The sequence below is a fragment of the Pristis pectinata genome, chromosome 6, assembly GCF_009764475.1.
Source record: "Pristis pectinata isolate sPriPec2 chromosome 6, sPriPec2.1.pri, whole genome shotgun sequence".
Lineage (NCBI taxonomy): Eukaryota > Metazoa > Chordata > Chondrichthyes > Rhinopristiformes > Pristidae > Pristis > Pristis pectinata.
Genome location: NC_067410.1, coordinates 3,659,801 through 3,684,078, shown reverse-complemented (window position 1 = coordinate 3,684,078; position 24,278 = coordinate 3,659,801). Strand labels below are relative to the sequence as shown.

Here is a 24,278-nt window from a genome sequence, read left to right as displayed (position 1 = left end):
CTTAAAGTAGGTTAGGGACCCTCTACTCGTAGCTCTTTTGTACTCCTGGAAGAAATGCGTGAGTGATCTTGTGTGTGATATTATTTTTCTCCCTTTGTTCTCAAATCTTTATTCTTATCGCGTCTTCCGTTTTCCTCACTATTTCCTTTGTAATCTTTTCCTTGCATTCTTTAACTTGCCCTCTTTATTTTCTAGATATTACTAATTGATATCAAGTGGCTTCCTAAGCCTTCTCTTATTCCCGATCTTCAAATATACCACCCCATTTAGTTTTATTAAACAATCTCTGAAGACCCACACCCAACGATTTAGAAACAGTTTCTTCCCCTCTGCTATCAGATTTCTGAATGGTCCATGAACCCATGAACACTACCTCGTTATTCCTTTTTTGAGCACTATTTATATATTTGCTAATTTATATTAATTTTTATGTCTTTGCACTGTACTGCTGCTGCAAAACAACAAATTTCATGTCATATGTCAGTGATAATAAACCTGATTCTCATTCTGATTCTAATACTGCTTCACGGTTTCCCAAGACCGTGAAAGTGTGCAACCTTTCCTTTTCTCTTACTGCCAAGTTGAAAACGCAGAGCTTTGTATCTGCTGCTGGATTTATTTCATTTTCTCTTATTCTTTCCTATCTTATGAGTATCTTACATTAATGGCAGGCACGGTAGTGTAGCGGTTAGCGTAACGTTATTACAGCGCCAGCGACCCGGGTTCAATTCCGGCCACTGTCTGTAAGGAGTTTGTACGTTCTCCCCATGTCTGCGTGGGTTTCCTCCGAGTGCTCCGGTTTCCTCCCACATTCCAAAGACGTACAGGTTAGGAAGTTATGGGCATGCTATGTTGGCGCCAGAAGCGTGGCGACACTTGCCAGCTGCCCCCAGAACATTCTATGCAAAGATGCATTTCACTGTGTGTTTCGATGTACATGTGACTAATAAAATAATCTAATCTAATCCTCCTTTTACCTCTAGCAACAAAAAAATTTGCATCTATATAGCACCCATAACAGGAAAAAAAAACATTCTAAGGCACTTCAAATAAAAAGTACTTTGAACCACATAAGGAGATATTGAGATGGTTGAATGAATTTGCTCTATACGCAGTGCGTTGAATAGACTTATAATTCTGATTCTGTGAGACCAAAGATGGGCCAAAAAGTTAGGATTTATGTTGCAGTTTAATGTACAGAAGGGAGGCAGAGATGTGGAGAGGTTTAAGGTGAGAGTGCCAGAGCTTGGGGCCTTGGATGGATGGATTGAATTGAATGAAGCGCAGGAGGCTGGAATTGGAGGAGCATGCATGTTGTAGAGTGATAAGGCTGGAGGAGACACAGAGACAGGATGGGGTGAGACCATGGCTTCTCAGTATGAATAAAAAATACTTATTTTAAAGTCAAGGTGTTTATTCTGAACAATGAACTTTTCATTTTGGAAATAGACCATGTCTCTTGATGTTATTAATGCATCTCTGGATTCCCGCTCCTAATGAGACAGTATTCTGTGTTAAGTTTAGTTTGAAAATAACCCTGCACTATTTAACTCTGAAAGAAATTAAAATGAAACACCTCCAGGGCTTGAAGGCTCCTGAAGGTATATGCGGAGATTTAGAGATGTTCTGAAAGAGTTTTCTGTAAGGATATAAAAGATGAATTGTTGTATTGTTCTTGTGATATTGCCATGGTCTTACTGAATTTGCGTGACCAAGTGTGCAGAGTTCAAAATTTGTTGTTCTAATTGCCCCTTTAGGGTTCAGCTGAGTTTTTTTTGCCTGTGCAGATGTAGTTATCTAATTTATTAATTTACATTTTAGTATACCCTGCCTGTGGGCAAACATTGAACTCCAAATAGCCTGTTACACTTGAATAGGTTTGGAATGGAAATGTATTTAGCAATAAGGGATATAATGTTATTTGTGGAATACATCTTGTTTAAATTGCAAGTTAATCCATTTAAATAGTAAATGTCCCCCTTTTCTGAAGGTTTTTTTTCTGGGGTGGGGAAGCAACTCTCTTGTGCTTTATGTAATGTAACAGTTGTCATTTCAAACAAGGGGAAAACAGCCAGCTCTGTTTAATATTTTAGCAAATTTGGTAAATCATGAAGATTTTATGTGGTTAGATCCACTAATGATGGCAATCAGTAAATAAAAAAAACAAGGATTAAAAACCAGTGTGCCTCTTTTAAGTACAAAGTGATTCTTTCTGTAAACAATTTATGCAGTTGAAGCGTAAAAAATGGCCTTTACATAAACCATTTACCTAACTGGTGTTTAATCCTTTCATTTTTTTTCCACCATGATTGATTTTTTTAATGAGCCAGTTTGTTTTTGTGAACAACCTGCCTTAATCCTGTAACACTAAGGAAATCTTTCTGTGCTACCCTTTGCTCCCTGTAGCTAATGATGGCTTGAATACTGAGATTGGTTAATTGGGATCTGTGGCCGAATGGGTGAGTCACTGCCCTTTCACCTTTCAGGATGTGGGTGTGGATCCCACATGAAAGGAGCTTGTGCAGTCTTCAATCTAGTCTAGTTCAGTAGTGAACTGAGAATCCCACTTGGAGATTACCCTGGGAAATGGGAAAAGCCGTCGTTGATACACATTGCCTTGTTTTTCTGCAGCCGCACACTTTTTGGGAAGAATGTTAGGAGCTTACATTGCATCTTAACTGTTATATCAACCTCATAATGCTTTTCATAATTATTTTCAAATGCCTGTCATGGCTCATCTCTCCCTGATTCTCTAATCTTCTCCAATCCTCTGAAATATCTGCGCTCCTTTAATTTTGGCCCCATAACTATCCTTGATTTTAATGCTTCAGTACTAATGCTTACACTTTCAGCTGTAAAGACTTAAGCTCTGAAATTCCCTCCTGAAACCTCTAGCTTTCTCTCTTTCATCTGTTAAATTGCTCCTTAAAGCCTACATTTTCGTCCAGGCTTTTGGTCACTTGCCCTGATATCGCTTTGTGTTTCAATGTCTAATGGCGTCACAGAGTCTTACAACATGGAAACAGGCCCTTCGGCCCAACTGGTCCATGCTGACCAAGATGCCCTATTCAAGCTAGTCTCATTTGCCAGCATTTGGCCCCTAACCTTCTAAACCTTTACAATCCATGTCTTTTAAAAGTTGTTATTGTACCTGCTTCAACCACTTCCTCTGGCAGCTCATTCTACATGGATACCACCCTTTGTGTTTAAAAAAAAATCCCCCCTCACGTTCCTCTTAAATCTCTCCCCTCTCACCTTAATCCTGTGCCCTCTAGTACTTGATATTCCAACCCTGGGAAAAAGACTGTGTGCATTCACCCTATCTATGCCCCTCATGATTTTATTCACCTCTATAAGATCACCTGTCAGTCTCCTATGTTCTAAGGAATAAAGTCCTAGCCTGTCCAACCTCTCCCTATAACTCAGTCCTTGCAGCATCCTTGTAAATCTTTTCTGCACTCTTCCCAGTTTAATAACATCTTTCCTATAGCAGGGCAACCAAAACTGAACACAATACTCCAAGTGCGGCCTCACCAGCGACCTGTACATAATGACTGATAAGGTTCCTGTGAAGTGCCTTAGGATATTTTACTGGGTTTGAGGTCCAATATGAATACAAGTTGTGCTTGGACTTTTCTCATGATAAAAATTTGAGAGGGGACCTTTTAAGCTTATGAAAGAGCTTGAAAAGGTAAAAGTCGTGAAGAGTTTCTATTTGTGAGGAGATGAGACCAAATACAAGACAGTTACTGATACATTTAATATTATTTCACAGAATTGTGTTTACTCTGTGGTTACGATGTGGAGCGTACTACCCTGTGAAGTAGAGATGAATAGAATAGAAACATTTAAGGAGAAGCTAGGTATACATTTGAAAGTGAAAGGAAAGGAAAGAAATGGTATTGGGCTGTCACGAACCAGCAACAAAAGAAACACACTGAAAAAAAAAACTATTTTATTAATCACTACTTATGATAATACGTAAAATAAAAGTAAAAATGTTAGTATGTTAGAATTCAAGAATGTTAAACCTCGAACGTTAACCCCAAAACTAAACTCTTCGTGTGTGTGTGTGACAAAGTCCAAAACTCCCAGTTCCTGAATGGTTCTTAAAGTTCAGTTCCGCAAGCCATAAGGTGAAACATGAGCAAGGGCTTCTTCAACAACCACCGTTGTCTGAAGATAAGATGTAGATGTAGAAAAACATAGAGAGAGTACATATGAAATCCAAATGTTCCACGATGGAACCCAAACGACACTTCAGTGTTTACTCGGTAGTGACTTCCTCACCCCGAAAAGCATCCGAACCGTGGTCGTCCACTCACAAATACCTGTTTCCTTCTACAGGTCAGCAACAAAGTGAACTCCACCGGATTACTTCCAACTTCCATACATGGATTTCAGTGGTAAACACAGTTATTGTTTCTCATCCATCGATAGAGAAAACAAGCAAGCTGGTGTCTCTCTCCCTTCTCTCTCTCTCTTCTTCTTCTTCTTCAACAACGTCATTACGTCCTTTATCTTCTATTGACGTAAGCACGCCCCACACACACATACACACACACTCTCTATCTTAAAGGGACTTTCACTGAGTCCGTAACAGGGCGAAATGGAGGGCACTGAGGCATATACATTTACCGAGATCAATTGGATTGAAAGGCTTGTTTCCAAAATCAAAGTCAGGTTTATTGTCATCTGCACAAGTACATGTATGCACAGATGTAATGAAAATCTTGCACAACATCACAGGCACATAGCATCAGATAATCAGCAGTCACAAGAAAAACATAAATTATACACAATTTTTACAAGAAAAAACAAAATTGGAACAAAAACAAACAAACTCCATTTTAGAGCAAAGTGATCAAAGTGGCCAGAGTGTAAACTGCAGTGATTAGGATTGTTCTGGTTGGTTCAAGAGCCGCATGGTTGAAGGGAAGCAGCTGTTCCTGAACTTGGTGGTGTGGGACTTCAGGCTTCTGTACCTCCTCCCCAATGGTAGCTGTGAGAAGATGGCACGGCCCAGATGGTGGGGATCCTTGATGACAGATGTTGCCTTCTTGAGACGGTGCCTCCTGTAGATACTCCCGATGGTGGGAGGGATATTCGATTCCAGAAGTTCAAGATATTTCTGAAATGCAACATAATTTATTCACCAGTATTATTTTCTTGCCTTGATGAATGGAAAGAGTGAAATGAATTTGAGGGGATTTTTGCTCAGGAATCAGATAAAATCTGACGTTGCTGAAAAGTCAGAATAATGCCTTTATAGGTCAGAATAATGAAAAGTCATAGAAATTCATAAAGAGAGACAGCATGGAAATGGGCCCTTCAGCCCACCGAGTCTGTGCTGACCAGCAACTGCCCATTTAAATAATCCTATGTTAATCCTATTTTTATGTTCTCCCCACTTTCCTACCAACTCTTCCCAGAGTCTACCTCACCTGCACACTCGGGGAGATTTTCAGTGGCCAATTAACCCACAATCTTTGGGATGTGGGAGGAAACTTGAGCATCCGGAGGAAATCTATGTAGTCACAGGGAGAATGTACAAATTCCACACAGACAGCACCTGAGGTCAGGATTGAACCCGGTTCTCTAGTGTTGTGAGGTGGCAGCTCTGCTAAAAACCTTTCCTTTCCTATCCTTTTACTTTCAAATGTATACCTAGCTTCTCCTGAAATGTTTCTATTCTATTCATCATATTCCATTACAGAAACAGGTCATTTGAAATCTTCGGTCTGCAGTGATGTTCTCTTCCACAGGAGACATTGTCTCATTCACCTATCATCTTTCAAGCCACATAAAAGTCCTTTTCCTGAAATTTGTGGACTCTGCTTCAAAAGTGGTTTGAGGCAGAGTTGCATGCTTAATCCATACTCATGTGGGAAAAATAATTTTTCTAGCATTTCTTCCAGTTTCTTGTAATTTGTTGCGAGTTGAGTGACTTACAGTGAATCATGCCAGGTCAAACAGGGCTCACTGTAGGAGCAGCGTTCACGTGCGGTTGATCTAGATACTCGATATAAACTGCAGCCAAGCTCTGGACTGCATTCACACTGAACTCTGGTTGTATTTCAAATGAACAATATCCTTGTGTAGAGCCTGATGGCTGCATCTACATTTCCCCCAAATAAACTGGGACTATTTACTTTACACTTAGATTTCATCTGGCTATTTGGGTAAATGTTAAAGATTTCATGGTATTATCAGAATCGGAATCAGATTTATTATCATTGACATATGACGTGAAATTTGTTGTTCTGCAGCAGCAGTAGTACAATACAAAGACATAAATATCGATATATTACAAAAATAAATAAGTAATGCAAAAAAAAAGGAATAATGAGGTAGTGTTCATGGATCATTCAGAAATCTGATGGCGGAGGGGAAGGAGTTGTTCCTGAATCATTGAGTGTGAGTTTTCAGGCTCCTGTACCTCCTCCCCGATGGTAGTAACGAGAAGAGGGCATGTCCCGGGTGGTGAGGGTCCTTAATGATGGGTGCTGCCTTCTTGAGACACTGACTCTTGAAGATGTCCTCGATGGTGGGGAGGGTTGTGCCCCTGATGGAGCTGGCTGAGTCTACAACCCCCTGCAGCCTCCTGCGATCCTGTGCATCGAAGGCTCCAAACTAGGCGGTGATGCAACCAGTCAGAATGCTCTCCACCGTACATCTATAGAAATTTGTAAGAGTCTTTGGTGACATACCGAATCTCCTCAAACCCCTAACAAAGTAGAACCACTGGTGTGCGGCCTTTGTGATTGCATCAATGTGTCGGGCAATGTGTCATTATTTTAAGCAGAGCAAAAATATTTAGGGTTTGAGTCAACATGATGCGGTAACTGCACTTTCGCATAATTTTATTGGTTGTAAAGTTCTCAGAGATGTTCTGAGAATGTAATAGTTGCTTTATAAATGCAATGTTATTTTCATTTTGTCATCCTTACCGTCAGAACCTTGAATTTCAGGTTGGTTGCTCCTATTTCAGCCAGTTTATCTTTAAACTGATGTTGTCATATCCACATTGGTAACAAAACTAAATTTCCACTTTCACTATTTCCTCTGGTAAAAAAAATGTAAGCCTTAATGTGTAAGTACTGTGTGAGAGAGGCTTTGGTTCTTTGATGACTTTCATAGAACAGTGTTGAAAGTAATTTAACTTATTAAGCATTTAGTCACTAATTTTGCACAGTGTAATTTCCAGGTCATAGTTACAGAAATAACTATGCAATTATATAATTTTAGGTAAAATTCTTGGACCTTGCTGTCAGACTAAATAAAACGTCATTTATTTTTTATTTTATATCCCATTTTAAACCTCATCTTGCTCCTTTAGCACACACACCACAGCAGTGTACAGGATGGATTTTGCCTCTTTGAAGGACCAGTCATGAAGCAAGAAAGATCACTGTTGAGTTGTTCCTCCGTGTTCAGGGAACTGTGCAGGGCCTTCCCTGTAGTAGTGTGATTGAGACTGTGCTTTGCTGCAATGTGCATCCCATTGCTTCGTTGCACTGGTACTTCCAACAATTTGGAGTAGGTTTTTGGTCCCAGATCTTGGGAACTACCTCTGAATTTGTGGAGAATGTCAGTTTGGCCTCACTATATGCAACTTTCATTTTTGCTCATTCAGGGAATGCAGCGTTAATAGCAAAGTTGCAGTTTGTTGCTGTTAAGTAGGTGCCTGTGAATGAATATAGTCTGTGTGAGTGACAAAAATTACTGTTGGTTGAAAAAATCTGGTATTTAAATCCGTAGACACGAGATTCTGCAGCTCCTGGAATCTGGAGCAACACACACAAAATGCTGGAGGAACTCAGCAGGTCAGGCAGCATCTATGGAGGGAAATAAACAGTCGATGTTTTGGGTCGAGACCCTTCATCAGGACTGGAAAGGGACAGAAGCCAGAATAAAAAGGTTGGGGGAGGGGGAGGAGCACTTTTCCCTCTTTTCCCTCACTCCTGTGGCCTCCTCCCCCCTCCCCTGCCCTCAGAACCCTCCCTCATCTCCCTCTCATTCCCCACATCCTTCCCTTTATCCCATGGTCTACTGTCCTCTCCTGTCAGATTCCTACTTCTTCACCCCTTTGCCTCTTCCACCTGTCAGCTTCTTACATCACTCCCTTTCACCCTCGCCGCCCCCCCCCCCCACCCACCCACCTACCTTCCCCCTCTCACCTGGACTCACCTATCACCTGCCAGCCTGTGCTCCTCCCCCTCCCCCTCCCTCTCCCCTGACCTTTTTATTCTGGCTTCTGACCTTTTTATTCTGGCTTCTGCCCTCTTCCTTTCCAGTCCTGGTGAAGGGTCTCGGCCCAAAACGTCGACTGTTCATTTCCCTCCATAGATGCTGCCTGACCTGCTGAATTCCTCCAGTGTTGTGTGTGTTTTGGAATTTAATCCCATGTTAATAATGAAATGGCCATATCTTCTGACAGGATAGTCCATGCCTTGCAGAGGAACTTTCAAGTGGAATTATTCCCATGCGTCTGCTGCCCCTGACCTTCTGGCTAGTGGAGTTCATAGATTTTGAAGGTGCCAGGGAGGAAGTCTTGGTGACTTGCTGGAAAGTACTTTATAGATGGTAGACGCTGCAGTTGCTATCTACTGGTGATGAAGGGAATGAACTTTAGGAAGATGGTGGATATTTCCACCAATCAAGTGGGCTGTTTGATAAATTGGTTTATTATTGTCACATGTACCGAGGTACAGCAAAAAACTTTGTTTTGCATGCCATCCATACAGATCATTTCATCAAATCAGTATATTGAGGTCGTACATCGAGGAAAAGCAATAACAGAATGCAGAATAAAGTGTCACAGTTACAGAGAAAGTGCAGTGCAGGCAGACAATAAGGTGCAAGGGCATGATGAGGTAGATTATGAGGTCAAGAGACTATCTTATCATTCTAGGGGACCGTTCAATAGTCTTCTAACAGCTGGATAGAAGCTGAGCCTGGGGGTATGTGCTTTCAGGCTTTTGTATCTGCTGCCCAATGGAAGGGGGGAGAAGAGAGAATATCCTGGATGGGTGGAATCTTTGATTACATTGGCTGCTTTACTGAGGCAGCGAGAAGTGTAGACAGAGTCCATGGAGGGGAGGCTGGTTTCCATGATGAGCTGAGCTGTGTCCACAACACTCTGCAGTTTCTTGTGGTCTCGGGCAAAGCAGTTGCCATACCAAGCCCTGATGCATCCGGATAGTATGCTTTGTATGGTGCATTGATGAAAATTGGTGAGGGTCAAAGGGAACATGCCAAACTTCTTCAGCCTCCTGAGGAGATGGAGGCACTGGTGCATTTTCTTGGCCGTCTGGAGCTCATAAAGGCTAGACCAGATCAGAACAGCAGACTTCCTTCCTGGATGACAAAAGCCATTGTTGCATATAGAGGTACTTCGCGCCTAATTTTGACTGAGAGAACATGGGGAAAGAGTTACTTCTAATTAAAAAAAGGGAGAGCAAAATCACATTAACTTTAAACATCAGTCACCACAAGCTATTCTATTTAACAAACTAGCAGTGATGCCGTTTCCCCAAGTATTGCAAAATCAAGTAATTGTTATCCTAACTCAGCTTTTGAAAACCACCTTCTCTACTGCCAGGCTGAGGCCAGACACAGGTTGGAGTAACAATACCTTGTATTCCGCCTTGGGAGTCTCCAACCTGATGGCCTCAACATCAATTTCTCTAACTTCTCGTAACCCCACCCACCCCCCACTCCTTTGTCTTCCCTTATTCCTGTGGCTCCTTGATGACCTGCCATCTCCTCTCCTCCTCCATCTTTTATTCCATGGTCCACTGTCGTCTCCTACTGGCTTCCTCCTCCTTCAGCCCTTTTCCTCTTCTACCCATCACCTCTCAGCTTATTACATCTTCTCCCCCGTCCCCAATCACCTACCTTCCCCCTCTCACCTGGATTCGCCTCTCACCTGAACCCACCTCTCCCCTGCCTGCGTGTGCTCCTCCCCCTCCCCCCACTTTCTTATTTGGGCTTCTGCCCTCTTTCTTTCCAGTCCTGATGAAGGGTCTTGGCCCGAAACATCGACTGTTTATTCCCCTCCGTGGATGCTGCCTGACCTGCTGAGTTCCTCCAGCACGGTTTGTGTATTGCTCCAGATTCCGTCGTCTGCAGAATTTCTTGTCTCTGTGTTATCCACTTTATGCTGGCTAGTCTAAAATGATTCACATGCTGGGTTGTGTGATGTAGAATTATAAATAGATTGTAATTGTGGAAATAAATGAGCCGAACTAACGTAACGGTGTTGCTTTCATTTGCTTACTGATCACCTTCTTGGGGATATCTAGGAAGCCGAAGTAAGTTGCTTCGGTGCATTTTGTATGGAACACATAAGAGACCCGGAGGAACTCAGTGGGTCAGGCAGCATGCTCATTTTATATTCCTGTATGTTGCTATACTCATTTTGGAATGCAGCAAACTCCTTTAGTGATCTCTCTGGAGACTGCTTGTATTGTTACGGACTCAGTGAAAGTCCCTTTAAGATAGAGAGTGTGTGTGTATGTGTGTGTGGGGCGTGCTTACGTCAATAGAAGATAAAGGACGTAATGACGTTGTTGAAGAAGTTAGAAGGAGAGAGAGAGAGAAGGGAGAGAGACACCAGCCTGCTTGTTTTCTCTATCGATGGATGAGAAACAATAACTGTGTTTGCCGCTGAAACCCATGTATGGAAGTTGGAAGTAATCCGGTGGAGTTCACTTTGTTGCTGACCTGTAGAAGGAAACAGGTATTTGTGTGGACGACCACAATTCGGATGCTTTTCGGGGTGAGGAAGTTACTACCGAGTAAACACTGAAGTGTCGTTTGGGTTCCATCGTGGAACATTTGGATTTCGTATGTACTCTCTCTATGTTTTTCTACATCTACATCTTATCTTCAGACAACGGTGGTTGTTGAAGAAGCCCTTGCTCATGTTTCACCTTATGGCTTGCGGAACTGAACTTTAAGAACCATTCCGGAACTGGGAGTTTTGGACTTTGCCACACACACACGAAGAGTTTAGTTTTGGGGTTAACGTTCGAGGTTTAACATTTTTGAATTCTAACATACTAACATTATTACTTTTATTTTACGTATTATCATAAGTAGTGATTAATAAAATAGTTTTTAAACACTAAATCATGCTCAGTGTGTTTCTTTTGTTGCTGGTTCGTGACAGTATCCTTTAACATACTCAGAACAATGTATTAGTCTGTTGTGCACGCATGCGCATCCAAGCCTGGTCTCATCTAGCCACCACTACTTTGCTTTCTTTTCCTGTCTTTGGCAGTGTTTTTCATGTTGGTTCTTGGCTCTTACCAAGGTTTATCAATCAAGGCTGGAGTTCATGACATTTTGGTAGATAATAGTTAGAAATTATAGAATTAAAGGATTACTGTGGCACTGATTAATGTCCAATTCTTTCACTGAAACATTTTACTATTCTCCTTCTACAAATCACCGTAATGGTTAGCGAATTCACACGGACCTCCAAGTGCTGAACATTGCGGCTCATTGCACTCAAAAACGTTCCCAGAGAGCTGATAGCTAGCAGAAGTCACTGTGGTAGGGCTCACTCTTGTGTAATTAGATGAACACCAAAGGCTCAATTGCAACCAGAGACTGGATGAAGCATGGAAGTACTCATATTGAAATTGTTCTCTGTGCTGGCCATTAAGTATATCCATAAAATCAAATAAACAGCTACATGACTTAAGAAGAGTTGTGATTTTCTTGTACATGTTCCTTAAGAAAAGAAGTTTCCCAGAATCAATTTGCTTCTGGAATTTTTCAAGGCTTAGAACCTTTCCTTTCGAAGTGATATGACTCTCATCTAGCAGCATCTCTGTAGCACCACATAAATGCCGCGAGGTAATGATGCAGCTCCACGAAACTCTGGTTAGACTACACTTGGAGTACTGTGTCCAGTTCTGGTCGCCTCATTATAGGACGAATGTGGAAGCGTTGGAAAGGGTGCAGAGGAGATTTACCAGGTTGCTGCCTGGTTTAGAGAGTATGCATTATGAGGAGAGACTAAGGGAGCTAGGGCTTTACTCTTTGGAGAGAAGGAGGATGAGAGGAGACATGACAGAGGTGTACAAAATATTAAGAGGAATCAATAGAGTAGACAGCCAGCGCCCCTTTCCCAGGGCACCAATGCTCAATACAAGAGGGCATGGCTTTAAATTAATGGGTGGGAAGTTCAAGGGAGATATCAGAGGAAGGTTTTTTACAGAGAGTGGTTGGGGGCATGGAATACACTGCCTGGGGCGGTGCTGGAGGCAGGTACATTGGTCAAATTCAAGAGATTGCTAGATAAGCATATGGAGGAACTTAAAATAGAGGGATATGTGGGAGGAAGGGGTTAAATAGTCTTGGGCGAGGTTTAAAGGTCGGCACAACATTGTGGGCCAAAGGGCCTATATTGTACTGTTCTATGATTCTAAATGCATCACAGGTACTGCTGAGGAAGCTGGACAGTTTATTTCTAATGGTAGATGATGATAAAAGGATGCATTCCACGTAGATTTTAAATGGAAATGTGCTTTATGGAAGTTGAGAGATGAGCCTAATAAGCAAATAAGCCTTTTGATTCATATTTTTGTCTCTTGCGCACACATCAGAGAAAATCCAAAGATGTTTTCTAGCTACATAAAGAGCATGAAGATAACTAAGGAAAGTAGAGCCTGTTTGGGACTAAAATGGCTCTTAATGAAGGAGAATACTCTAGGGCTGCCTTAACAAAAGAGGGAGAGGATGCTGATGTTTTAGAAATTGTATAAATTTGTATGAAATATTAAATGGGGTAAACATAGTAAAAGAAGTAGTACTAAGGAGTTCAGCATTTTTGAAAAAGGTTAAATCACTAGGCCTGAATGGAAAGTTCCAGGCTGTTAACAAGAGCCAGGAAGGAAATTGCAGAGGGTGAGACCATCATTTTCCAATCTTCCCTTGCTACAGAAGTGGTACCAGAGGATTAGAGGACTGATAATGTGGCACTGTTGTACAAACGGAGAATAATTCAATGCTAGTTAGTTTAATCTTGGTTGGCAAATTATTGGATCCACTTCTAAGGGACAACCTTAATTTATGTGTACAAATTCCTCAGGGACAGTTAGCATGGACCTGTTGAGGGAAAATCATGTCCGATGGATCTGATTGAATTCTTTGAGGACGTAGAAAAAAGGGCCAATGAAAGCAGTGCATTTAATGTAATCTGCATAGAATTTAGCAAGGCTTTTGGCGAGATCCCACATAAGAGATTGGCCAAAAAAGTAAAAGCCAATGACATCCAAGGAAAGTGGAAAATTGAATCTGAAATTGACTCAAGGATAGGAAGAAAGAGCAATTGCTGATGGGTGTTTCTGTAGCCAATAGGCTGTTACCTATGAGATTCCACAGATCTGGTTATCAGATTATGGGATGTGTTCATTTAGTAGCCAAGGCATGGAATATAACAGCAGGGAGGTTATGCTGGAACAAACTCTATGGCTAGAGTACTGTGTACAGTTCTGGTCAGCACATTACAGGAAGATAGAACGTAGAACACCACAGCACAGAAAACAGGCCATTTGGCCCTTCTAGTCTGTGCCGAAACATTATTCCGCTAGTCCCATTTACCTGCACCCAGTCCATAGTCCTCCAGACCTCTCCCGTCCATGTATCTATCCAATTTATTCTTAACACTTAAGAGTGAGCCCGCATTTACTACATCAGATGGCAGCCCGTTCCACACTCCCACCACTCTCTGAGTAAAGAAGTTCCCCCTAAACCTTTCCCCTTTCACCCTAAAGCCATGTCCTCTGGTACTTATCTCTCCTAATCTAGGTGGAAAGAGCCTACTCACATTTACTCTGTCTATACCCCTCATAATTTTGTAAACCTCTATCAAATCTCCCCTCATTCTTCTACGCTCCAAGGAATAAAGTCCTAACCTGTTCAATCTTTCCCTGTAACTCAACTCCTGAAGACCCAGCAACATTCTAGTAAATCTCCTCTGCACTTTTTCAATCTTACTGATATCCTTCCTATAGTTAGGTGACCAGAACTGCACACAATACTCCAAATTTGGCCTCACCAATGTCTTATACAACCTCACCATAACATCCCAACTCCTGTACTCAATACTTTGATTTATGAATGCCAGGATGCCAAAAGCCTTTTTTACAACCCTGTCTACCTGTGATACCACTTTCAGGGAATTATATATCTGAACTCCCAGATCTCTTTGTTCCTCCGCACTCCTTAGTGCCCTACCATTTACTGTTTTTTTGTCTTACCTTGATTTGTCCTTCCAAAATGTAACACCTCACACTTGTCTGCATTAAATCCCATCTGTCTTTTTCTGGCCCATTTTTCCAGTTGGTTCAGATCCCTCTGCAAGCTTTGAAAGCCTTCCTCGCTGTCCACTGCGCCTCCAATCTTAGTGTCATCAGCAAACTTGCTGATCCAATTTACCGCATTATCATCTAGATCATTGATATAGACAACAAACAACAATGGCCCCAGCACAGATCCCTGAGGCACACCACTAGTCACAGGCCTTCAGTCTGAGAAACAATCATCCACTACCACTCTCTGTCTTCTCCCACACAGCCAATTTCGAATCCAGTTTACAACCTTCTGTGGATACCTAGTGTCTGAACCTTCTGAACTAACCTCCCATGTGGGACCTTGTCAAAGGCCTTACTAAAGTCCATGATTACAACATCCACAGCCTTTTCTTCATCTACTTTCTTGGTAACCTCCTCGAAAAACTCTACAAGATTCGTTAAACACAATCTACCACGCACAAAGCTGACTATTCTTTGAACAGCCCTTGGCTGTCCAAATACTTGTAAATCCAATCTCTCAGAACACCTTCCAATAATTTACCTACTACTGATGTCAGGCTCACCGGCCTGTAGTTACCTGGTTTACTTTTAGAGCCTTTTTTAAACAATGGAACAACATGAGCTACTTCAGTCCTCCGGCATCGCACCCATGGCTAAGGACATTTTGAATATATCTGCCAGGGCCCATGCAATTTCTACACTAGTCTCTCTCAATGTCAGAGGAAATATCTTGTCAGGCCCGGGGGATTTATCTACCTTTATTTGCTGTAAGGCAGTAAGCACCTCCTCCTCTTTAATCCCTATGTGTTCCATGGCACTACTACTTGTTTCCCTTCCTTCCATATACACTATGCCAGTTTCCTGAGTAAATACTGATGCAAAAAAAACTGTTTAAGATCTCCCCCATCTCCTGAGGCTCCACACATAGACGACCACTCTGATCTTCTAGGGGACTAATTTTGTCCCTTACTATCCTTTTACTCTTAATATACTTGTAGAACCCTTCGGGTTTACCTTCACATTATATGCCAAAGCAACCTCATGTCTTCTTTTTGCCTTCCTGATTTCCTTTTTTTATTATTTTCTTACTTTTTCTATACTCTTCAAGTACCTCATTTGTTCCTAGATGTGATTGTACTGGAAGGGGTGCAGAGGATGTTGTCAGGATGGGAACATTTTAGCTATAAGGAAACATTGCATATGCTGTGTTGTTTCATTTCAAACAAAAGACTGAGGATAGATTTAATTAATGTAGATAAGATTGTGAGGGGCCTAGATGGAGTAACTGGGGAGGACTGGCAACCCCCTGCACTGTGGGATCAAAAACCAGGCAGGATCAGAATCAGATTTATTATCACTGACATATGTCATGAGATTTGTTGTTTTGCAGCAGCAGTACGGTGCAAGACAAAAATTACTATAAGTTACAAAAGAAATGAATAGTGCAAATACAAAAGGAATAATGAGGTCATATTCATGAACTGTTCAGGAATCTGATGGCAGAGGGGAAGAAACTGATCCTAAACCATTGACTGTTGATCTTCAGGCTCCTGTACCTCCTCCCTGATGGTAGTAATGAGAAGATGGCATGTCCTGGATGGATGCTACCTTCTTGAGGCATTGTCTCTTGAAGATGTCCTCGATGGTGGGGAGGGTCGTGATAGTGATGGATCTGGCTGAGTCTACAACCCCCTGCAGCCTCTTGCGATCCTGTGCATTGGAGGCTCCATACCAGGTGGTGATGTAACCAGTCAGAATGCTCTCCACCGTACATAGGATAGATTTGAAGCAACTGGTAGAAGGATTAGAGAGGGTGAAGAAAATGTTTTCAATCTTTGTCTAATTGAGGTCTGGACATCACCTCTTGCAGGTATACAAATAGCTGAGACCTGTAGGTCCCATGCTGGAAGATTGGATTAGGCTGACTAGCTCTTTTATTGATTGACTCAGAAACATGAGGTAGTGTTCATGGACCATTCAGGAATCTGACTCAGAAAAGGTCAAAAGTCCTTTATGGCATTAATTTTCTGTAATTCTTGTTGTCTATTCTTTGCTTCCTCATTCTCATCTCTTGTTCAATAATCTTTATGTAGAGAATCATAAGTTTGACTCCAATCCATATTATTTTGATAGTGTTTATTTTAACCTGCAATGTGCTTTTCAACTATGATAACTTGTATTTATAAGGTACCTTTTACCTCAGTGAGTTTCTTCACAGAAACCTTGTCAAACAAAATTAAACACTGAACAATTGGGGGGACTGGACTTGATGGGAGTGTGGGGAGAATGAGTTACAGGGAAAATTAAGGGGGAATGGATTTGCTCTTTGAGCCTGCATAGACTGAAAAAGTCTCTGATGTTGCAAGGAATCGGGACCAAAATACATGATCAGGTACATGAATGGGTCAAGTGGCCTCCTCCCATGTTGTTACACTTAAAGATATGATTTTAAGGAACATCATAGCAGAGAGCAGAAGAGAGGTTTAGGGAGGGAATTCCAGAGCTTAAGGCTTTGGCAGCTGAATGCATGGCCACCTGCAGAGGAGTGATTACATTCAGGGTTCCTTAGGAGGTCATGTATGGAGGAACACTAATACCCTAGAACATTGCAGTGATGGATGAAATTATAAATTTGGGGAGGGAAGGAGGGAATTGAAGGCAAGAACAACAACTTAAAAATCGTGGTCTTTCTTAGGCAGAGTCCAGTGCAGGTCAGCAACAGTATAAATGATAGGGGGACAAGAGGTGGTGTGAATTAGGTCACAGGTAGCTCAGTTTTATAGAAAGTAGGAGGGAGGCCACCCCAAAGAGTGTTGGGATAGTCAAGTTGAAGCAACACAGGCAATCTTCCCTGTCATCTCTAATGTACATTTTCTTGGAGGGGAAAAGAAATTACTCCATTTGCAACATGTGTTTTCATTTTTTTTCACTTAACATTTAATGTGATTGTAAATGGTGCTCTGACATATTGACCTAAGTGGTTGAAAATGACAGAAATGTCTGTAAAGTTAATCAGAACCTGATCTCCTTTCTTCTAACAATCTTCAGATCCGATTTCCAGGTAAATGTTGCGTAAAGTTGATTTACAGTTGCAGGATCCCAACTTCTGTGACACACTTTTATCAACTCTTTATTAAACTATAGAGTTATCTGCCAGCAGCCTTTCAGTGTTGAATGACAATCACCTTTCAATTAGTTTCTTTCATATACTGAACTTCTCCGTGAAGTCTGCTTCATGGAAGAAAAAGTATGTGACTGTGACTCTTTTATATTTAATGTGTCAATCAGTTTTTATCTTGAGAAATGTTCAACACTGATGTATTGATTGAGAACGGGATTAAGCCCAAATGTGGTGTGCTGACACTACCTAGTCCTGGCTGATGAAAGTCAAAGTCAAGTTTATTGTCATCTGCACACAAGTCCATGTGTGCACAGGTACAATGAAAAACTTACTTGCAGCAGATCTCAGGCACATAGCATCAGATACACAACGTTCACAAGATAAACATAAATTAAACGTAAATTATACACAAGATTTACAAGAAAACATATTAGAACAAAAAAAATCCATTTTAATGCAAAGTGGTCATAGTGTTGCTAAACTGTAGTGATTAGGGTTGTGCCGGTTGGTTCAAGAACTGAGTGGTTGAAGGGAAGTAGCTGTTCCTGAACCTGGTGGTGTGGGGACTTCAGGCTTCTGTATCTCCTGCCCAATGGGAGCTGCGAGAAGATGGCACGGCCCGGATAAAAATGTGACACTTGTGCAGAACAAGCTGTCCCAAGGTTTAGTTTCTGTTCTCTCTTTAATTTGCTAATCTTTTTCAGGCCAGCATTTGATTTTTTTGTGGACTGTGTTGATTTTTTATATATATATATCACAAGATTAAGAACTTCATTTCATTAAAAATTACATAGACACAAATCAGCCAAGGACAGAAGTTAGATTGGATTGCCAGTGAATACATTTCTAAGAAGCCATATCAGAAGTTACACAAACACAGAGTAGAACCCCAAGTATCTCACAAGAGAGACACTGGTCTTAAGTGATGGTTTTTCCCCATTGGTCCTTTGTGTAGGATGCACTACTCTTGAGGGAGGTCCCAAAGCATGTACTTCTGGATCTTAGAGTGCCTGAGTTGGCAACGGTTGATCAAGGCCTGTCCCATCAGCTGGAAAACCAGCAGATTTCAGGTAGACCACAGGACCTCTTTGACCAATTTGATTATTTTTGAGTGGCTGATGAAATGGACCTCAGTAGGGTCATAGATCATACAGCAATACAGCACGGATACAGGCCCTTTACCCCAATGAGTCCATGCCAACCACGGTGCCCGCTCATCTAGTCCCAATTTGCTGTGTTCAGCCCATATCTCCAAGCCCCTCCCCTCCATGTACCTGCAGGCACGGTAGTGTAGAGGTTAGCATAACACTATTACAGTGCCAGCGACCTGGGTTCAATTCCGGCCACTGCCTGTAAGGAGTTTGTATGTTCTCCCTGTGTCTGCGTGGGTTTCTTCTGGGTGCTTCAGTTTCCTCCCACCTTCCAAAAGATGTACAAGTTAGGAAGTTGTGGGCATGCTATGTTGGCGCCGGAAGCGTGGCGACACTTGCGGGCTGCCCCCAGAACACTCTATGCAGAAAATGCATTCACTATGTGTTTCGATGTACATGTGACTAATAAAGATATCTTATAGTATTGTACCTGTCTCAACCACTTCCTCTGGCCATATACTCACCACCCTCTGCATGAAGCAGCCAGCATAATCAAAGACCCCACCCACCCGGGTCATTCTCTCTTCTCTCCTCTCCCATCAGGCGGAAGATACAGGAGCCTGAGGGCACGTACCACCAGGCTCAAGGACAGCTTCTATCCCAGTGTGATAAGACTATTGAATGGTTCCCTTATACCTGCAATGCACTTTACTCTGTATTCTGTTATTGTTTTTACCCTGTACTACCTCAGTGCACTCTATACTACCTCAATGCACTGTGTAATGAATTGATCTGTACGAACAGTATGCAAGACAAATTTTTCACTGTACCTTGGTACAAGTGACAATAATAAACCAATACCAATATTGATTTGTTTGAGTGTGAACCACCAAGTATTGATGGAGGAGCAGAGAGGAAAAGAGAATCTCGAGAATCAAGAATCACTGATGCTACCACCAGCTCTGCCACTGTGAGAAAGGAAGTCCAGAGCCCACATTGGTCTAATCAGCCATCTCCGGACACGTTGCAACACTATGGCATGGATGGAATGGTCTTGCTTGAGAATGAGTGATGAACAACAAAAAGACTACTTGATGGAGAACAGAGGACAGTTGTGGGGTCGCACACCAGACCTGCCCCATATCAAGTTCATGCTCAAGTGTACTGTCATGGGCACACATACCCAGGGTATAAATGCCATGAAAATTAGCTCTTTGCAGCAGCAGCACGTTACAAACACGACAAACAAATTACATAAACTTAAATTAACATAAATTATACATAATTTACACGACAAAATAAACAAAAATAAACATAACAATGTTAGTACAAGTTGAGGGAAATATAGTCTGAGGTAGAATTGAGGTGTTTCAGGTCATTTCAAGAACCTGATGGCAGTGGGGAAGATGCTGTTGAACCTTGAGGTGTGGGTCTTCAGGCTCCTGTACCTCCTGCCTGATGGCAGCATCGAGAAGAGGGTGTGGCCCAGATGGTGGGGGTCCTTATGACGTGTATGTTCATGTCTCAAGGATGCACTTAGCCTGGCAATGAGAAGTTTTGCCAAATAGCAGTCTGCGTTTGAGGGGTTAAAAGCAATAATAAGCTCAGAGCTCCGGACACGTTTTGGTTCAACCATTGCCTATTGGCTTTATGACCCAAGGGAGATTCCTACTGTTTTTAATGTTAGTAACTTCTCCACTTGTGCCACAGAGTGCTGTCTAGGTTTTCAGGGCACCTCACATCCATTCTGAGGAGAAATAAATTAGATACAGCCCTAGTTCCTGGCTACTGTCCGATGAACATTGTGTTGATGCCTTGTAAGATGATCACCTTTGGCTGAAAATCCTGTGCATATATCTGACTGCTGATTCCCATTGAAGCAAATTTCCTTACCCACTCTCTTCAAGAACAGAACCGTCAGTCAACTGAGGAAAGAATTGGTGGCAGGATAGAAGCAACTGTAAGAAAGTTGGCATTTGTGATTTGTTTTGTAGGTTTAATGGGTGTCCCATCATTCCTGTTGCTGCCAAGCCTGGAGGACCAGATGCTCCAGAGACGGAGACTCCACAAGGCATTTCGAAGCTCATAGAGGTAAGCATCACCTCTGCTCAGTGACTCAAAGGCTGTAGAATGAGAGAGCTGGCAGTCACAGAGAGAGAAGTGAGATGAAAAGAAGGTTGTGTATGTTTTGTGATTAGGCAAGAGGGAGGGCTCAAATGGGAAGGTTTTTCCGACAAAATTGTCTTTCAGTTTGCATGGTCAGTGAAATGTCTCACAGCTGTAATAAAAGTTCAAAGAAACATTTCAGTTTATCCTTGAGGCAGCTTGAAAATTCTCCTGTATGAAAACTTATAAAATATTACTCTTTAGATTTAGTGACTTTGTTTTGCTTGCTCCTCTTCCTGTGTACTGAATTTCTCTGCTGTACACTGTAAATTGGTTTATTATTGTCACATGTACCGAGGTACAGAAGGTTATAGGCTCAAACCCCACTCCAGGGAGCTGAGCTCCCAAATCTATGCTCACGCTCCAGGGCAGTACTGAGGGAATATTGAGCTGTCAGGGTACTATCTTTTAGATGGGGTGTTAAACCAAAACTCCATCTCCTCTTACACGGACAGGAAAGTAATAACATGGCTCTATTTCGAAAAAGAGAGGTATCCTGACTAATATATCCTTCACTCAACATCTCTACAACAGATTATCTGCCTAATAGAAATTGTTTACATGGCTTGTATATTAAAATAAATTGGTATTTTGGTTTATTGTTGTCACAGTGGAAAAATTTTGTTTTGCACGCCATCCATACAGATCATTTCATTACACAGTGCATCGAGGTAGTACAAGGGGAAACAATAACAGAATGCAGAATAGAGTGTTACAGTTACAGAGAAAGTGCAGTGCAGGCAGACAATAAGGTGCAAGGCCAAACGAGGTGTGAGGTCAAGGGTCCATCTTATTGTACTTGGGAACCGTTCAATAGTCTTATGACAGCAGGATCGAAGCTGTCCATGAGCCTGGTGGTACGTGCTTTCAGGCTTTTGTATCTTCTACCCAATGGGAGAGGGGAGAAGAGAGAATGTCCGGGGTGGGTGGGGGTCTTTGATTACCCTGGCTGCTTTACCGAGGCAGCGAGAAGGGTAGAGTCCATGGAGGGGAGGCTGGTTTCTGTGATGTGCTGAGCTGTGTCCACAATTCTTTGCAGTTACTTGCAGTCTTGGGCAGAGCAGTTGCCATACCAAGCCGTGATGCATCTGAATAGGATGCTTTCTATGGTGCATCGATTAAAAGTTGGTGAGGGTTGATGGGGACATGCCAAATTTCTTTAGCCTCCTGAGGAAGTCAATGCGCTGGTGAGTTTTCTTGGCTGTGGCGTCTACATGGTTGGACCAGGACGAAAATAGCTCAGAATGATATCAGAGAAGCTGTTTGTTTCGTGTGTGGGATTAAAAGAGTGACCCCTTGATCTGTGTTGTTGATAACTGGAAATCATTTTCCTGGAAACAATGGACAAGTATTGACTCTGGGAGTCAGCACCCTTCACCTGCAGTGCATGATATTTTTAATGGGATGCAGGAAATAAACCTACCTTCAGGGCAAGAACACAGAAATACATTGGAACAGGAGTCGGATCACTTCACTATTCAATCAGAATTTGGTTGATCTGTATCTCAACACCATTTATCTGTTGTGGTGTCAGCTGTGGGTCAATTTAAAGCCCTCCTGCTTTAAAGACTATAGGCTCAATCCCACTCCAGAGAGCTGAGCTCCCAAAACTATGTTCACGCTCCAGGGCAGTACTGAGGGAATATTGAGCTGTCAGGGTGCTATCTTTTTGATAGAGTGTTAAACCAAAACTCCATCTCCTCTCACGTGGATAGGAAAGTAATAACATGGCTCTATTTCGAAAAAGAGAGATATCCTGACTAATATATCCTTCACTCAACATCTCTATAACGGATTATCTGCCCCAATAGAAATTGTTTACATGGCTTATATGTTAAAATAGTGACCACAATTGAAAAATATTTAATTGGCTGTAAGGTAATATGGCGTATACTTAAAGAGAGAAAAAGATTTAGAGGAATATTTCTTTATACCTTTAGCTCCATATGACTTAATAACTATATACCTATTGGGCCAATCTTCTTGGCTTTGAAACCAACCGGCTCAACCTTTTGAGTGAAAATCTGGCCCAAACTTGATGCAGTCTGGCACTTGTGGAATGAGAGAGCCACATCTGTTGTTGGACTTGATATTGGAGCCCAACAGAATAGCCCAGTCTCACTGAGATTCCATAGTGTAATAAAAACAGGACATGCTTGACAGAGACAGTTGACGCCAGATACAAGTTGGAGGAGCAATACCTCGTATTCTGCCTTAATAGTCTCCAACCTGATGGCCTCAACATGGATTTCTCTAACTTCTGGTAACCCCTCCCCTCTTCCCCTCCCCCTTTGTCTTCCCTCATTCCTGTGGTCCCCTCACCCCTTCTCTTTCCCCTCCCCCGTCCTCATGACCTGCCCATCTATTCCCCACCTCCTTCCCTTTATTCCATGGTCCACTGCCCTCTCCTACTGGGTTCCTTCTTCTTCAGCCTTTTGCCTCTTCTACCTATCACCTCTCAGCTGCTTACATCACTCCCCTCCCAACCCCAACCGTCCCTCCTCACCTGGACTCACCTATCCCCTGCCTGCATGTACTCTTACCCCTTCCCTGACCTTCTTATTCTGGCTTCTGCGCTCTTCCTTTCCAGTCCTGATGAAGGGTCTCGACCTGAAACGTCAACTGTTTATTTCCCTCCATAGATGCTGCCTGACCTGCTGAGTTCCTCCAGCATTTTGTGTGTGTGTTGCAGGAAATGCTTGAAACACTCAGCAGGTAAGGCAGCATCTGTGGAAAGAGAAACAGAGTTAACATTTCAGGTTGATGATCTTTCATCGGAAGTGGACAAGTTTAGGAAATGATGCACACAGGACTGATGAAGACTCAGCCCGAAACGTCGACTGTTTATTTCCCTCCATAGATGCTGCTTGACCTGCTGAGTTCCTCCAGCAGTTTGTGTGTGTTTCTCCAGATTCCATCAGCTGCAAAATCTCTTGTCTAAGTTTAGGAAACAGGCATGTTTTACGTTGCAGAGGAGGAGGAGCAGGCATGGGGAGGAATAAAAAGAATGTGTGTAATAAAATGAAGACCAAGCTGAAATGTGAAAATCAAAAAAATGCAGATGTTGAAAATCTGAAATTAAACAGAAATTGCTGGAAACACTCAGCAGGTCAGGCAGCATCTGTAGGGAGAGAAACAATTAATGTTTCAGCTTCAGTACACTCCTGCAAAGTAAATGATACAGACAGAGGCTGTTGAAGTCCTGCTAATGGTAGCTAATCTATCTGGAGGAGATGGAGCAGGGAGAGAGTGCTATATTTAGCTAACTTGAATTATTTGCCTGTTCCTTACATTAAAACAATGATTACACTTAAAAAATAAATTCTTAATTTGGTATGCCTAGTATAATGCTGTGGAATTGACACACTGATTCTACACCAGGTGAGAGTAGATGAGGGATCTGAGACACCATTGATTTCAATGTGCTTTAGATAAGATAATATTTCTTTATTAGTCACATGTACATTGAAACACACAGTGAAATGCATCTTTTTCGTGGAATGTTCTGGGGGCAGCCCGCTTCCGGCGCCAACGTAGCATGCCCACAACTTCCTAACCTGTATGTCTTTG

General features: G+C 42.1%; 1 protein-coding gene across 1 annotated transcript in view; it reads left to right on the top strand.

The window, feature by feature from the left end:
* Positions 1–24,278, top strand: part of eefsec (eukaryotic elongation factor, selenocysteine-tRNA-specific) — a 407,191-nt gene that overhangs the window by 94,760 nt on the left and 288,153 nt on the right. The window contains exon 3 of the mRNA XM_052017507.1: positions 20,537–20,633. Coding sequence (XP_051873467.1) covers positions 20,537–20,633 — 97 coding nt within the window. The remainder of the gene's footprint in view (positions 1–20,536; positions 20,634–24,278) is intronic.